Source organism: Salvelinus namaycush, chromosome 32 (assembly GCF_016432855.1).
Source record: "Salvelinus namaycush isolate Seneca chromosome 32, SaNama_1.0, whole genome shotgun sequence".
Taxonomy (NCBI): domain Eukaryota; kingdom Metazoa; phylum Chordata; class Actinopteri; order Salmoniformes; family Salmonidae; genus Salvelinus; species Salvelinus namaycush.
Window position 1 is genome coordinate 9,293,686 of NC_052338.1, and position 17,235 is coordinate 9,310,920.

The window sequence follows — 17,235 nt, forward strand, 5'->3', positions numbered from 1 at the left end:
GGGTAGTGACTACGGCTCAGTACATCACTGGGGCCAAGCTTCCTGCCACCCAGGACCTCTATACCAGGCGGTGTCAGAGAAAGGCCCTAAAAATTGTCAAAAAGCCACCCTAGACATAGACTGTTCTCTCTGCTACCGCATGGTAAGCGGCAGGAAGCACAACAAATATGGAATAAGTCAAGGGTATGAATACTTTCTGAAGGCACTGTACATGAAGTAGAATCTCAAATCAATTTAGGAAATAAAGTTAAATAGAAATTGCTCATAATTATTCTAATACACTAGTGTATACTCCCTCTTTTTATGTTCTGTTCATTTTGTCTTGGATGGAAGGAAAGTATGGTCGGTGTGTGTAGTACTCAATCAATGCAAAGAACAAAATGGTCACTGTACCTGTACCTGTACCTGTTGCACTAGAGGTGAGGGAAATCATTAGAAAAAACAACAAAGGCTTGAAATAGCTCCACATCTTTCACCAAAACTCTTAACACTGCAGAGTTAATCGGTATACGTGATAGTAACCCCTCCTTCCCTTTTCCTCTGTTCCCTGTTTAAACCAGACCAAGACCGCGTGAGTCTGTGTGGTCATGACTAAGACAGTGACATTATGGTGACTAATGGGCAGCATTATTCCATAGACTCAACATTAGGATAACATTTGATAGTGGAAATCCCAAATGTTTCATTATGCTTCAATGAGAGGACATTGACACATCTTTTCACATATACCTGTTATATACTGTGTGTCTTATTGCATTTCATGCTAATTTAAAAATGCATTCTTTTTTTGATTGATTGGTAAATAAGAAGCCACTCACAATAGGGCTAGGCCTATCTTGAAGTTGAGACCGTGTTTAATTACATCCTCGTGAGTACAGGTCTGAACCAGGTGGGACCCCTGCAGAGTGACTTTCCAAACAATGCTATTAGAATGATGACAGTAGTAGCGAAATAAATGCTTTCTACTAGTTTTGTGCAGATATACCGTACCAGAGACGGTTCAGAAATGTTGGACATACTTAGTCTACTTCATACAGTGGAGGGCGCCAAACAACAACACTCACCTGGGTGCACGTTTAGTTTTTTGCCCTAGCACTACATAGATGATTCAAATAACCAACTAATCATCAAGCTTTGATTATTTGAATCAGCTATCTGCATTGACCCTTTTTGCACTAACTTTTTTTAGTCATCACATACGCTGCTTCAACTGTCACTTTATTCATAGTTGTACATTCATTGTCAACTTTTACATAACTACCTCAATTACTTCGTACTCCTGCATATCGACTCCGTACTGGTACCCCTGTATATAGCCACGTTATCATTACTCATTGTGTATCTATTATTACTTGTATTATAAATGTTCAATTATTTCTCTATTTTCTCTGCATTGTTGGGAAGGGGCCGTAAGTAAGCGTTTCACTGTTAGTCTACCCGTAAGTAAGCGTTTCACTGTTAGTCTACACCTAGCATTTGATGAATACAATTAGATTTTGATTTGATACATAATTAAAGTGATTAAACAATTTAATTTATTTCAGAGGCTATCGTTTTTCTCCTGTTGTAGCTAGATTTTCATTCCTTTTCATACATCACCTGAGCAAAAAAAATGTTCCTTATTCTTTGACAGTTGATTGTTTTTATCACCAGCCCATTTGACAGGAATGCCTAATTACATGTCTAGTATTTGATATTTTTAATGTCTCTCAAAATTCTGATGCGTGAGTGGGCGGAATCACCTTTAAACATCTGCTTTCTGACCACCCACAACTGTTTACGATTAGTAAATAGTAATACTATTACTGGACAGGTCGATTGAAAAATCTATCTAACAAATCGTTGCTTTGATTGGATCCTGCATTGAAAATGGGACGGGCTTTTGCCGGAAATGTCGTTTCCGTGTCTGGATGTAATCAAATGCGAGATGGTGCTGTGGACCGAATGGATACTATGAAACAAAATAAATACAATATCTAATGTTTCGATGGACCCAATCGCAAATTAAAGCTTCATTCGCTGTACAATTGATTTCGCGGATTTATCTTTTTTGTTTGATATAATTGATCAGTGATTACACCCCGCCAACAAACGTCTTTGGCTGTGTGGCTATGACTACGGATTTACTATCTGATTTGGAAAGTCGTTTCTTCGCTGATAACCTTCTGACAAGCGAAGATTGGGGTAAGGTACATAAATGGTAACGTTACTGTAATGTATGTTTACCACCTGGGAAGCATGGATGCGTTAGCTAGCTACGTAGCTAAAATTATCTGTTACTGTAGCTTTCTAACGCGACTTTCAGCTGATCACGAACGCGTGAATTTGATTATGCATATTCCCTTTACTAACCCTACACTTAACAGGTTGACAAAGGGAACAAAATGCGAAAAATCTAAATATGAAAGTTGGTGGTAGAATGATGCGCAGTTGGGGGTGGTTTGGTTTCTTTCGTGGGTGTGTCAATGACTAGCTAACGTTATATTTGTACACTGGGCAGCAAGCCGGACATGTGAATGTATTAGCACAGATGAGATGGGGCTTTAGCTAGTTTAGTATTAGTGCGAGAAAAGCTTGTGCTCTGCAAGCTTTTGTTTCCCGTAAGATACAGTCTAGCTGAAAATACCATCAGTCCCAAATACCTGAATTACAACTGTATGCAATATGTGAAACAACCATAGGCCTTAGCCTACCCGAAGACTGAAAACATAGCTAGCTTTATGGGACATCTGGTGGTCTGGAATATCTGAGTGTAGCAGTGTGATGTTGTTCCCCTAGATTACGCACCAAATTGCACACAAGGACCAATTCAAATAGGCCAGGTCAAGAGGGGATGTTAATAATTTGATAATAATAATAATAATTCAGTGTAATTTTTTATTTAATTACAGCTGCATAGCTAATGTTTTTATTTGGTGTACAAACACTTTTTCATACCAATATTGTACATACATGTGATTGTAAAAGTTTTGTATATTTTGGTTTGGCCCATCGCGGGTTATCTGTATCTCCATACCCCTTTATCGTTCTCTTTTGTTTGACCTTCGGCTTGCAAGGTATGTTGTCCTTGGCTCCGAAACTGTTTAATATACAACTGTCATAAGGTTATACACTGTACTGTTTTGCAACCATAAGTTTGTTATAGTGTGGACAGTGTAGGAATTTATGTTAACAAGTTTCACAGAGTTCACTGACTGGTGTATCTGTTGTAACTTGTGAGTACTTGTGACAGTGGTTGAGTGAGTGTCCATGTGCTCGCGCAGGTGCCCGAGAGCTGTGACTGCGTCAAGGGTAACATGTGTGTTGTCTTTTCGTGTGCAGGTATGTCTTTTATTTTGTCAGAATTATGTTCTGTATAGTTTTACTTGTATGGTGTGCTGTTGTGAAGCGAGTGTGTGCACGCAGCACCTGTTAATTCCTTTTGGCGCTCTTTTGTTTGACCTTCGGCTAGCAAGGTGCCCGAGAGCTGTGACTGCGTCAAGGGTAACATGTGTGTTGTCTTTTCGTGTGCAGGGCAAATAAAAAGATTTCAACGAGCAGACCGTCAGTTGTGGCAGCGTCCTAATTAAAAATACACAACGCAGAATGAACCACGCTACATGAGCATCTGTCTTTTTCTTAAATCAGTAGCATTTGGATCTTTCTTGTTTTCATTGTAGGGCACTGTATTTTAGGTAACTTCCCCTTTTACTGACTCCCTGGTCATTGCTTTTGTATGCTCAAGTTTGCAGACTTAAGTCTTTGGTTGTCTCATGCAATCAGTAAACTGTGACCACTTTAACTTCCTGTGATTGCTGAACCTGATTTAACTTTTACATTTACTCTTTATGATAGACAGAATTTAAACAGGCCTGTAGTATGAATTCAAACCAGTTTTGGAAAACGTTTTATAGTTGTAAAGGATAGCCTACTTAGTATTCTTTCAGCGTTCTTTCAAGAAAAAAACACCCCACGATAATGTAGGCTTGAACTACAATTTCATTTCATAAATTGGCCCTCTAGTTAATGGGGTCTACTATTATCATGAGTAGCTAAGACTTTTGCTATCCCTAGGCTAATTGAAATTCAACAGTAATGGGGAACAATTCTCAGCACAGAGCAGGTTGGTATCTGATCCCTCTGCTATTGAAGCTGGGCCACCTCAGGGCTGAAATCCTCATTTATTTTAAGCCAGCTTCCCCTCCACTGCTTAGATTTCCCTCTCTTTGTAAAGCCAGAAATCCCAAACTGGACTCCTGTGAATGAAACCGGTTTTCCCTTTAAAATGGGTGTAGAAAAGCATCAAACCGTGAGCTTATTTTAGGTGTTGTGTTTATGATCACGACCATCATTTACTAGTAGATCCCTCTCCTTGTTTTAGCTCAAAGGTCCGAGTCATGTGTTTCAAGCCCTTGTCAAACCAAATAAGGCACGGGGAACCATGGAGGACGAGAGGTCGCTGTGGGACAGTGATAAGGCTTTACGAACGCTATAGCAACTGACACTCAAGCAACTAGACTTGAGCGTGTCGGTAAATTATTATGTTCCTACAGTACTAACTAATTGGTCTGTCTGTCTGTCCCAGATGCCTGTCTGTACCAGTGTGAGAGCATGGAGGAGGGAGAGGACGGGGAGTACACGAGAGGACCGAAATATGAAACCTCGGTAAGGACAAAAAGAGTTTCTGCTCACAGACCCTGACTGTATTATCTGGCCACTGTACTGCACATGTTTTATCACCACATTGAAGTTAATCCAAACCGATGACCGACGCTAATCTCTCTTTCAATGATTTAGACCTAATTCCCTGTGTACTCAACATGAGGCCTATTCCAATCTACATCCCTACAATCAACCATTGGAAATGTTTTGTTTGTTAGTAATATGAGGTAACCACCACTGTTACCTCCATATCTGCTTTAACACTATGGTCCACATTTGAGATCCAACAACACAGGTAATTCAGAGGTTCAAATCTCCCATTGACTTGATTTGGGATTACGTCTGTTACACAAGTGTATCTCAAATGAAGATTTGGACCATAAAGACTAGGCCTATCTGATGCAAGCATCTCAGTCCATTCAGGGTTGCCAGGCCGTCATTGTAAATAAGAATTTGTTCTTAATTGACCTGCCTGGTAAAAGAAAGTTTAAATACAATAGTGTGCAATAGTGTGACAATCTGCCTATTCTTGCTCTATGAGAGCAGTATCAGTATAAATCAGCCAGGCAGTGTTACACACTAGCTAGCAGTGGTGAGAGTTCAGTGTGTGATGCCAATGTTAAATAAGGTAACTTGAGTGAGCCTGAGATGGGCCGGCCCATAATGGGGCTGGTTGCCTGTTGGGGAAACCGATTGCGTGCCCCCTGTCGACCTACTGACTAATCCAGACGATGGCTTCATTCTGTGCTTCGCTTCCTCGCAGTTTGACAACGATCTCGTGCTGACTCTTGATCCCGACAATCCCACGTCGCCGTGGAGACACCTGGACGACAACCTTCTCACAGGTGCAGAGATGAATAAAACATGGCAGGAAGCATAAAAATAGGTTTTCCTTTTCAAAGTATTAGTTGTGGTGTTAGAAATGTTATTACTGCTATACTGCCACAAAGCAAAATAATAAGATGAATGATATGGGCGTGAGGATTTCTCCATGTTATTTTAAAGATCAAACGTGTACTAGGCTAAAGCAGGAGTTATGTACAGTAGACTTTCGAGCCGTTTGACCTCAAACTATAAGTGGAAATGTAATTATGTGAACATCAATACTTCCCTAATGCACTACCACTTCAATTTATCAATAAGGTGTCATTGTAGCTCAGTGTCAGTTGTAGTGTACTTTTATAACCTTGCTCCCTCCCTCCCCGCTGTCTCTCTGCCTTCCTCTCACTCTTAAGGGGACAGTCCCATATTGAAAGATAAAATGACCATAACGCAGCCTTTGCCAGTGGACATGTGTAAGTTCCTCTGGCTATTGCTTACGTGTGCGTGTGTCTTAGTTTATCCTTGAATGTGAAATATTCACTGTGTCTTTTTGAATAATTTGTGTGTGCTGTTCCAGTGTTCCGGGTGAAGGCGGAGCCTCCCTCCCCTGCCTCCTCGCTGGCCTCAGACTGCTCCCTGACGTCACTCCCAGACTCACAGGTCAGTCCAGACAGAGATCAGCTTCCACATCACACTACTAAAAGCACCTCATGTAACATTGATGCATGACTGTATCTCAGAGTCTATAAACTAGTTAGCCTAGTTAGAGTATGTCAAAGCTAACCAATGTGCAACAAAGCTAACCAAGCCTTTAAAAAACTAACCAATGCTAACCAAGCCTTTAAATTTGTAAAAAAAAAAATATGTCTTCCACATCTCTCTTTTTTCTACCATTCAGATCACAGTGAAAGGGGAGAACCCGCCCACACCTCCTTATATGTTTGGAGATGTGCTGTCGCCACCACTTGGCACATGTGAAGTCACGGTGGCCTCCGCGCCACAGGCCCAACCACAGTCCCATTTACTCCCACAGCCACAGCAACACCAAACAGCAGCCAACAATGGCATCGACGCACTTGCCACAGGTGTGTGTTGCTACAGTGATGTCAACTATACTGTAGGTGTACGTGCTGCACAGGAAAGACTTCAGCCACAAGAGAGCAGACTTCATATTTCATGTACTTTTGATGCAAATGTACTTAGACATTTATAGTGCATGGGAGGGGTTTTAAGTCTCACGTGTTCATGCTCTCTGTCACACTGTTTTCTCTATCGCTCACACACACCCTCCAGTTCACCCCACTGCGGCCACCATCAAAGCCAGTACCATCCTGAGCAGTAAGCCTTCCATCCAGCCCAGGCCTGTGTGTTTAGCGGCTCTCCCCGTCCCCCAGGCTCCCAGTCCAGCCAAGGCCCTCATACTGCACAGCCTGCCTAGCATGGACCAGAGCAGGCCTGGTGAGTCCTGGGATCAGACTGACCATTTTTCACACATTACCTTTTTCCAGGCTTACCGTTTGGTGAATACATGAGGTAAACTTCTTATGGCTGCAATCCCGGTAACGGGATGATATGACAACAGCCAGTGAAAGTGCAGGGTGCCAAAACAACAGAAATCTCATAATTAAAATTCCTCAGACGTACATGCGTCTTATACCATTTTAAAGGTTGTTGTTAATCCCACCAAAGTGTCCAATTTCAAATAGGCTTTTCAGCGAAAGCGCCACAAACGATTATGTTAGGTCACCACCAAGCCACAGAATAAGCACAGCCATTTTTCCAGCCAAAGATAGCAGTCACAAAAAGCACAAATAGAGATAAAATTAATCACTAACCTTTGATGATCTTCATCAGATGACACTCATAGGACTTCATGTTACACAATACATGTATGTTTTGTTTGATAAAGTTCATATTTATATAAAAAAATCTGAGTTTACATTGACGTGTTACGTTCACTAGTTCCAAAAACATCCAGTGATAGCCACATCTATTCAACAGAAATACTCATCATAAATGTAGATGATAATACAAGTTATACACATGGAATTATAGATATACCTCTCCTTAATGCAACCGCTGTGTCAGATTTCAAAAGAACTTTACGGAAAAAGCAAACCATGCAATAATCTGAGACAGCGCTCAGAACTATAGTCAAATTAGCCGCCATGTTGGAGTCAACAGAAACCAGAAAGTACATGATAAATATTCCCTTACCGTTGATGATCTTCATCAGAATGCACTCCCAGGAATCCCAGGTCAACAATAAATGCTTGATTTGTTTGATAATGTCCGTTATTTATGTCCAATTAGCTACTTTTGTTAGCGCGTTTGGTAAACAATTCCAAAGTCACAAAGCGCGTTTACTAAAACGTGACGAAATGTCCAAAAGTTCCTTAACAGTCAGTAGAAACATGTCAAACGATGTATTGAATCAATCTTTAGAATGTTGTTAACATAAATCTTGAATAACGTTCCAACCGGAGAATTACATTGACTTCAGATGAGCGATGGAACGGAGCTCCCTCTTATGTGAACGCGCATGGTCAAAGCATGGTCACCTCATGGCAGTGGTGACTAATTCTCCTCTCATCCGGCCCCCCTTCACAGTAGAGTCATCAGACAAAGTTCTACAGACTGTTGACATCTAGTGGAAGCCGTAGGAAGTGAAAACTCATCTATATCTCGCTGGGATTTCAATGGGAGCTCGGTTGAAAATCCACCAGCCTCAGAATTTCCACTTCCTGTTTGGATTCTTTCTCAGGTTTTTGCCTGCCATATGAGTTCTGTTATACTCACAGACATAATTCAGTTTTAGAAACTTCAGAGTGTTTTCTATCCAATACTAATAATAATATGCATATATTAGCAACTATGACTGAGGAGCAGGCCGTTTACTCTGGGCACCTTTCATCCAAGCTATTCAATACTGCCCCTGCAGCCATAAGAAGTTAATTAAAGGGGATCCATGAATATATAATTTTTATTTAGAGTTACTCTGTCTGTCCGTGTGTGTGTGTGTGTGTGTGTGTACATGCTCAAAGCGACACAATACCTGTCGATGTATATTCCTGCAACGATTGTTGATTAGAAATCTATTTATAGGGGCCTCTCGAGGGCGCAGCGGTCAAAGAGAGGTGTCACTATAGACCCGGGCTGTATCACAACCAGCCGTTATCGGGAGTCCCATAGGGCGGCTCACAATTGGCCCAGCGTTGTCCGGGTTAGGGGAAAGTTTGGCCGGGGGTGCTTTACTTGGCTCATCGTACTCTAGCGACTCCTTGTGGCGGGCTGGGCGCCTGCAGGGTGACCTCGGTCGTCAGGTGAATGGTGTTTGCTTTCAGGTTAAGCAGGCGGGTGTTAAGAAGCGCAGTTTGGCGGGTCATGTTTCGGAGGACGCATGACTCGACCTTCGCCTCTCCCGAGTCCGTTGGGGAGGTAAAGGGTGTAAAAAGAAGAAACTATTTATATATCAGTCTTTTTTCTTTCTTTTTTTTTTTTACTACCCATATTCTGGATTTTAGTGTGTCTGTCTGGTAAGATAATTTATTATGTAATGGCATGGTTATGTAATAGCTAAGTGATGTCCCATTCCTTTCCTCCCTTAGTGGTGCTTTCCCAGTCTGTCTGTCTGGGGTCCACTCCAGCCATCGTCAAAATGGAGCCTGTCTCTCCCACCATGCCTCACGGCCATAGCCCCACAGCCCCATTCCCCAGCAAACCCATAGTCCCAGCGTCCTCTCTGCCAGGGAGCAATGGCATTGATGTGAGTGTCTGTCAGTCACATGTCAGTCAGTCAGTGAGTAGGATTTGGTCTCTTTCACTCTCTTCTTCAACTGTTGTATTACCTCAGTCTTCACTGTCGGATCATACGGCGTGCCATCAGCTGCTGTTAACAACTTCTGCCATAATTCACTTTCATGCGTTTTCCCCTAACGGCCGTGTCACAGATGAAGGTGATGAAGAGGCAACAGAGGATGATCAAGAACCGGGAGTCGGCGTGCCAGTCACGCAAGAAGAAGAAGGAGTACCTGCAGAACCTGGAGGGGCAGCTGAGGGAGGCGCAGCAGGAGAACGAGCGCCTCCGCAGGGAGAACCAGGCCCTGAGGGAGAGGCTTGTCGGGAAAGAGGTACGGGGTGGGAGGGTGGAGCGGGAGGGAAGATTTGCAGGGCTCTACAGTGCAAGCATTACATTTCCGCATATTTTTATTTTTAAATAGTCAGAAGTCAAGTATGAGCACATGTGCTAGTTGCGATTTATTGTAGAAAAATGCTGCAGTAGCTGTTTTCAAAGTGTTTCTGCTGTTTTGTTTCATAGCTGCTAATCAAACAAAGAAATACAAATCCTATATCCCACCTCCCACCAGGAGAGTTGTGCGCTCTGAATGAAGTGCTGATTCATTTTTGGAGGCGCTGTGCATAGAAGTTGGTCTAATTTACTCTAAAGTCTACAAAGTGAGACTTTGTCTTTGTGTTTCTTGGCTATTTACTTTGTTTTGTTCACAAGCTAGGTTGTTTTTCAACATTAGTTTGAGTCTGCTGCTTCAACTGATAGTGAAGAGATGCCCTAGTCAGATCCCAAATCTCACACACAGACCTACGTGACACGACTCAAGTGGCCCCATTACCACAGTAACCTCCCGCCCTTATAGGCGCAGCTGAAAATGGTCTCTTCTGATATTTTGATTAAAATTAAATGAAATGGAGCAATATACCACATTACTTTTTACTAATACATTGTTTTAGAAACATTACAAATCATGGTCATCTATTCTGTTTTTATTTTACATTTTTTTGCTGTAATTATGGGGGGGAAATATTTAGCCCGGTAAAAAAATCTGAGTGGCTGTTTGATTTTTTTTCTTCTCATCTACCTGCCACAGTGGCCAAAAAGTTCATTTTAGGCCCTGAACCAAAGATATTGTATTTCCAGCTGTTTGAAGCTGGTGTACAGTCGTGGCCAAAAGTTTTGAGAATGACACAAATATTAATTTTCCACAAAGTTTGCTGCATCAGTGTCTTTAGATATTTTTGTCAGATGTTACTATGGAATACTGAAGTATAATTACAAGCATTTCATAAGTGTCGAAGGCTTTTATTGACAATTACATGAAGTTGATGCAAAGAGTCAATATTTGCAGTGTTGACCCTTCTTTTTCAAGACCTCGGCAATCCACCCTGGCATGCTGTCAATTAACTTCTGGCCACATCCTGACCGATGGCAGCCCATTCTTGCATAATCTATGCTTGGAATTTGTCAGAATTTGTGGGGTTTTGTTTGTCCACCCGCCTCTTGAAGATTGACCACAAGTTCTCAATGGGATTAAGGTCTGGGGAGTTTCTTGGCCATGGACCCAAAATATCAATGTCAATATCACTTAGTTATCACTTTTGCCTTATGTCAAGGTGCTCCATCATGCTGGAAAAGGAATTGTTCATCACCAAACTGTTCCTGGATGGTTGGGAGAAGTTGCTCTCGGAGGATGTGTTGGTACCATTCTTTATTCATGGCTGTGGTCTTAGGCAAAATTGTGAGTGAGCCCACTCCCTTGGCTGAGAAGCAACCCCGCACATGAATGGTCTCAGGATGCTTTACTGTTGGCATGACACAGGACTAATGGTAGCGCTCACCTTGTCTTCTCCGGACAAGCTTTTTTCCGTGTGCCCCAATCAATCGGAAAGGGGATTCATCAGAGAAAATGACTTTACCCCAGTCCTCAGCAGTCCAATCCCTGTACCTTTTGCAGAATATTAGTCTGTTCCTGATGTTTTTCCTGGATAGAAGTGGTTTCTTTGCTGCCCTTCTTGACACCAGGCCATCCTCCAAAAGTCTTCGCCTCACTGTGCGTGCAGATGCACTCACACCTGCCTGCTGCCATTTCTGAGCAAGCTCTGTACTGGTGGTGCCCCGATCCCGCAGCTGAATCAACTTTAGGAGACGGTCCTCGCGCTTGCTGGACTTTCTTGTGTGCCCTGAAGCCTTCTTCACAACATTTGAACCGCTCTCCTTGAAGTTCTTGATGATCTGATAAATGGTTGATTTAGGTGCAATCTTACTGGCAGCAATATCCTTGCCTGTGAAGCTCTTTTTGTGCAAAGCAATGATGACAGTACATGTTTCCTTGCAGGTATACATGGTTGACAGAGGAAGAACAATGATTCCAAGCACCACCCTCCTTTTGAAGCTTCCAGTCTGTTATTCGAACTCAATCAGCATGACAGAGTGATCTCCAGCCTTGTCCTCGTCAACACTCACACCTATGTTAACGAGAGAATCACTGACATGATGTCAGCTGGTCCTTTTGTGGCAGGGCTGAAACATTTTTTGGGGATTCAGTTAATTTGCATGGCAAAGAGGGACTTTCCAATTCATCTGATCACTCTTCGTAACATTCTGGAGTATATGCAAGTTCCCATCATACAAACTGAGGCAGCAGACTCTGTGAAAATTAGTATTTGTGTCATTCTCAAAACTTTTGGCCACGACTGTACAAAACCGAAAGTAAAAGACGCAAAAATGAAACTTGAGGGAAGCATAGAAATGGTGCACATACAACATATCTACCGCTTCTTAGACTTGCTTTCAATATGAATGACAGATCTATAACTCACATTTCTATGTGAATTTGGTCGGGGTCGACCAAAAAGTGACATAATCGCAGCTTTAAGCAAATGTGTTCGGCAATTACATTACTGAGCCAGAGATGGATTTCCCTAATGGACTGGATGGACTGCATTGCTTTCAATTCATCTTTCTAAATGAAAGTCTTAAGAATATGGTTAAGATTTGTCTGTTAAAGCAATGACTAGGGATACATTCAAAGAGGTCATTGAGGATACGTGTTTGTACTTGCGTGTGTACACTGTGTGTTAACTCTCCTCTCTCTGTGTTCCAGGGCAGTGAGTCTGGTAACAATAAGAGGGCTGTCTGCGTCATGGCAGTGCTACTATTCATGACCTTCAGTTTCGGCCCTGTCAGGTAAAAGTCACTGTTCATAGTCACTGCCATTCAATGAAGTGTTAACGATTGGCAAATTGTCCAAAACAAATCCTTTGTTTTAAAGAGTCATGTGCGTTACTCCATGATTTAATGTTTGATTTTGACCAAATGTTTTCCTCCAGTATCACAGACAGGAAGCTGGAGACGGGATTACAGGAGGAGGTGGTGCCTCACGCAGGAAGACGTCTCCTGGAGTTTGAGACGGCTCAGGAACACAGCAGAGTGGAGGAAAGGATGGATCCTGAGGAGGAGGGAGGAGAGGATGGGTGGAAGGGAGGAGAGGTGGAGAGGGAATCCACCGATTCATACCAGTTTAGGTGGGTAATAAAGTCCAATTCATAGTTCATTCTGCATATCCATGATGGTGAGCCTGTTCATTGTGTTCTTTTCACAGCCATCTGCGACTGCTGCCCATGTGGGTCGTACATGCAATCATGCATCTACCAATCGTTCTAATTGATGAGACTTTGCAAACATGGCTTCAGCCAAGTAGAACGCCCTTAGAGAACAAGACCGTGTTTCAGCTGAGCAGAAGATTTGCATGCAGTCTAATAATCGAGAATGCAATCATACTGGTCTGATCTTGGAAGTATGTAACAGGCTGTCATAAAATGAACGATGTCCACATACTACTTGCCTGTTAAGTGTTTACTTCATGTTTACTTCTCTTTAAGGACTTGTGCCCTTGAAAGCACTAGTTTTCCATAGAATATTAGTGATATACTGATTAGGCTTTCAGGAGGGTGTTGAATCTGTTCAAAGTTGCTGTTTCATTCTGTATTACGTGTTTGGCTGTTTTCAGGAACCTGAGTGACGTGTTCAGCGACGTGAAGGATTTGGTCCTGCAGGACATCGACCGCTATTTCACCTCCAATGACTGCAGGCAGTTCAACCGTTCCGAGTCCCTCAGGTCAGCGGGGCTGCTATGGTCGCAACTCAGGAGTCTGTCTCTGTCTCTCTCTCTGTCATCCCATCTCTCACCACATTTATGCAAATATGATATTGCTACTCTATCTACAGTATCTACTGTGTTCTCATATCTGTGTTGAAAGGAGGCGGTGTATAATATCATAGATCCAACTGTATGTGTTATTAGTACATTATCTGTGTACTCATCTTGACTGTAGCTGACTGTTTCACGTCCTCTTTCAGGCTGGCGGATGAGCTGAGAGGATGGGTTCACAGGCACCAGATCGACAGGAAGAAGTCTGGAGGGAAGCCAAAGATGGTGAAAAAAGCTAAATTAGCACAGGTGTGGTTTCATCTACTTTCTTAGTATTTCTGTATGCGATCATATTTTCTTAGTATTTCAAGTTCACATGCGCAGGTGAGTACGCAGGATACCCTCTCGTGTGTTGAACGACCTATTTGTTAGAGTTGGTGTTCATGTGTATTGTTTGGGTCCCCACATGCATCATAGTTGTTTCCCTTCCCTTTTCTACAGAAAGCACAGCTAAGGAAGACCAACTTCTCTAGATATCTTCCCATACAGACCCATCGTTCCATCGAGAGGTAACCGTCGTAGACCACATTTCCCAGTAGTCAACAGTGGCTGTTCATGCTTCAATTTGATTCGTTGACTTTTGCATGTTCACTTGTATCATACTAAACCAAGTGTGGTATTTGTATCAACTGAGGAAAAACACTGCTGGAATGAGTGACCTTTAAAAAAAATATATATATATATATATTATTGCTATTTGTCTTGGCCCAACTTCCCTACTGTCTCTCACAGTCAGATACAAGTGTTCCCTGCCGGTCCCGAGATCAGCTACAGTGACTTCATGGACGCCATCGACCGGCGGGAGGATACCTTCTACGTGGTCTCCTTCAGACGGGTAAGACGGAACAGCAACACCAAACCTCTAGGGAAGTGAAACCGAGTGTGAATAAAAACGGACATTGGGTGTCATTCGCATTAATGCAAAACAAATATGTCCTGACATTTCTGAACGTACTTTCTGTCTGTAGGATCACCTGTTGTTGCCTGCCATCAGCCACAACAAGACCACACGGCCCAAAATGTCTCTTGTGATGCCGGCTATGTCTGTCAACGGTGAGTTTGTTTTTCTTGATATCTAGTTGGAACTATCAGCGGTTTAGAATTATGCATAATTATTGCCCCATTGCACTGCTGTACACTTTGTCAGATATAACTTCTTGAGATGCCCTCGTAATGGGGGCAATGGAGATCTTTGAATGATGAATTTCGTTTGCGTTAAATGTACGTATTATGTAAAATTGTCAACACAATTATGTGTTATGTGCCCGAATAAACCCTATTTTGCTCCAGGGGTCAATATTCACAATAAAACCCTTTTTTTGTTATTTAGTTAGACAGATAAAGGCTATCTATTGTACACTCTCCTCTCCCCGTCTCCCTGTCAGTGTCTGTCTATTTTTTACATTGCACTCTTTCTTTCTCTCTCCCTCCCACAGAGAGTTTATATAACAAATCCCAGGGGTATGAGATGATGATGCAGGTGGATTGTGAGGTCATGGACACCCGGATCATCCCCATCAAAGCCTCCGCTGTTCCCCCGTCCCTCCGCGACCCCCCTCCTGCTCCCCCCGCCCACCATCACCACAGCAACCACACCTCCCTCCGAGGCCGCCACCATCCCCACACCGGCAGAGCGGAGTCTCCACGGCAACCCTTAGCTATCAGAAGACGGGAGGCCGAGTATTACATCAGCCAGGGGGGCCAGGTTTGAGGTTATTGAAGGTGAACAATTGAGAGGGGGATTAGAGGAGAAAGGAGAGGTAGCGGAAAACGGGACAGAGAGGGTAATGGGAGATCGAATAGGTGAAGTTAGATGGGGAGGAGAACTTAATAAGGGAGAGTTGAAAGGTTGTAGGAGGCAAATCTGTTAGGAATTACGGAGGCCATCTGTACTAATTGAAACAGATGTTTAACAATGACCTTACGGTGCCCCGATGTTGAAACGTTGTCTCAGCAACTCAAAGCAAATGTGTTTATTCTACTGAAGACTCAATATACTAATAGACCAATGAGTAATACCCACTTTGCAAACCTGTTCTGTTTTTATATTGAAGTGAAATAAAATTTAAAGAAAAAAAATTATTAAAACAAAGCAAACCTAAAAGGCTATGCCATCACCCACGTTATATAACCTCATGCCACTTGACACCCTCTTTTATTTATATTTTTTTTACATTCTAGGATTAAAAGTTTACCAATGGGCTCCTAACTAAATAATTTCTTAATATATACTTTTTTTTAAACCTGCCCAAAACATAGACCTGGCAGTTCACTGCACTAAGACATAGCGCAGAACTAATCACTGAAATGTATATGCAGCTAATGGTAGAATGGACTGCTCGTGGTTTCATTTGAGGTTTTGTTGTTGTTGTTGTAGAGGTTGTCTGTATATTTGTTTTTAATCGCTTTCCATTGAAATTCCATTCCGAGGGCTCCTGCAGGAAATGCAGGTCAGATGCTAGTTGTCAGCTTAGATTTGGTTTTTGTTTGTTTATTTTATGTCAAATGTGTTTGGATTTGTATGAGGATTATTTAACTTGAGTTTATTGGTTGTAAATATAAATGGTAGCTGTTGAGTTATTTTTTTAAATTCATACCTATATTTTGCTCTGTCTTCTAAACCTCTGCATCTTATGGGCACAAACCTGCTGTTCTTATGTTCCAGAAGTGAATACAGTAATAAATAAGTACATGGATGGATTAAATATATTTGCATTGAATGTAGACCACCACCTTGATCATACTGTGTGTTTCTATATACAGGTGATTTTCTCACTTGCACAAATCTTGCAGCTGATCCATTTGTATCTCCATGTCATTATGGAGAACAGCAACAGCTGTGATAGTACAGAAACAAACCTAGGATGTATTAACATCTGAATATATTCTCAATGTCATCAGCAATTACTGACACTTTAGCCAGAATCATCCAGTTACTCTGAAATTATAGAATTGATTGTTTCTCATACACAGTATATGTGAAGTAATTCCAGTGAACTGTAAGCATCGTTTTCAGTTGTTTTTCGGTGGTCGTCGCCCCGCCCCCCAAAATGCAGTCAGCCTGAGTCTTCTGACCAAAAGTGGTTTCTGAATCTACAATGAGATGTGAAGACATTTCCTTTAGTTGTGAACTCTCGGTATGTTTTGTCTGTCTTTCTCTGCCTGAAGCACTGCACACACTTCTTCGGCAAGTGTGTATGTTTGAGATAATAATGCCGTTCTCATGGGAATACCACCCATGTTTTTTAATGTATTTTTTAAATATAAAAGTAGAATTATTATTAAAATAAATGGATATGAAACTGTACAAGTTTTGTTAGGGGTGTTGAGGGGTCTCTTTGTAGTCTTATTTCTATTTCAGACCTTACTTTAGCCAATGAAATACAGGAACACAATGCTACTAGTCATGTATGTGAGGTGTCAGACCAAAGACATCCCCTTTTTCATTTACATGTCAATTCACTGTCTCACACAAACACACTCACCGCACACACACACACATATGTACACACACAGCAAAACTTTAAGCATGAAAATCGATGGTTATAATGGAAGCAATGTTACAGAAGGGTATTAGGGCCAAGTGAAGAGTAAAAAATAATAAAAAGCAACGGGTGGTGGTACTTGGATTATAATTTTTTGCATGATATGTAGAGAAGTACTATGTATGTAACCACGTTTCCTCCTCCTGAAAATAATCTGTGGCACAACCTTTTCCAGGTCCTAATACTTATTATTATTATTATTATTATATGTGCTAAAAGAGAGG

The 17,235-nt window shown here is 41.9% G+C and overlaps 1 protein-coding gene across 4 annotated transcripts; it reads left to right on the forward strand.

The window, feature by feature from the left end:
- The first annotated feature begins 1,911 nt into the window (after window positions 1–1,911).
- Window positions 1,912–16,773, forward strand: LOC120026967 (cyclic AMP-dependent transcription factor ATF-6 beta-like). 4 transcript variants are annotated; one of them, XM_038971782.1, is made up of 17 exons: window positions 1,912–2,184; window positions 4,565–4,644; window positions 5,405–5,486; window positions 5,877–5,936; window positions 6,041–6,123; window positions 6,362–6,548; window positions 6,757–6,921; window positions 9,072–9,262; window positions 9,414–9,593; window positions 12,360–12,442; window positions 12,586–12,780; window positions 13,266–13,373; window positions 13,616–13,715; window positions 13,908–13,975; window positions 14,199–14,301; window positions 14,435–14,519; window positions 14,903–16,773. In XM_038971782.1, the coding sequence occupies exons 1-17, from the start codon at window positions 2,112–2,114 to the stop codon at window positions 15,175–15,177; spliced, it is 2,118 nt and encodes a 705-aa protein (XP_038827710.1). In that variant the 5' UTR covers window positions 1,912–2,111; the 3' UTR covers window positions 15,178–16,773. The 4 variants fall into 4 exon arrangements, with proteins under 4 accessions (XP_038827710.1, XP_038827711.1, XP_038827714.1 ...); XM_038971783.1 differs by having other exon boundaries at window positions 9,072–9,229; XM_038971784.1 differs by lacking the exon at window positions 1,912–2,184 and adding an exon at window positions 3,279–3,321.
- Window positions 16,774–17,235: the final 462 nt, after the last annotated feature.

Coding starts and splice junctions, on each gene's coding strand:
- LOC120026967 (XM_038971782.1), top strand. CDS start 2,112: ATGACTACGGATTTACTATCTGATTTGGAAAGTCGTTTCTTCGCTGAT. Junction 9,263..9,413: donor AGTCACATGTCAGTCAGTCA/GTGAGTAGGATT, acceptor GCCGTGTCACAG/ATGAAGGTGATGAAGAGGCA. Junction 13,716..13,907: donor AAAAAGCTAAATTAGCACAG/GTGTGGTTTCAT, acceptor CCTTTTCTACAG/AAAGCACAGCTAAGGAAGAC.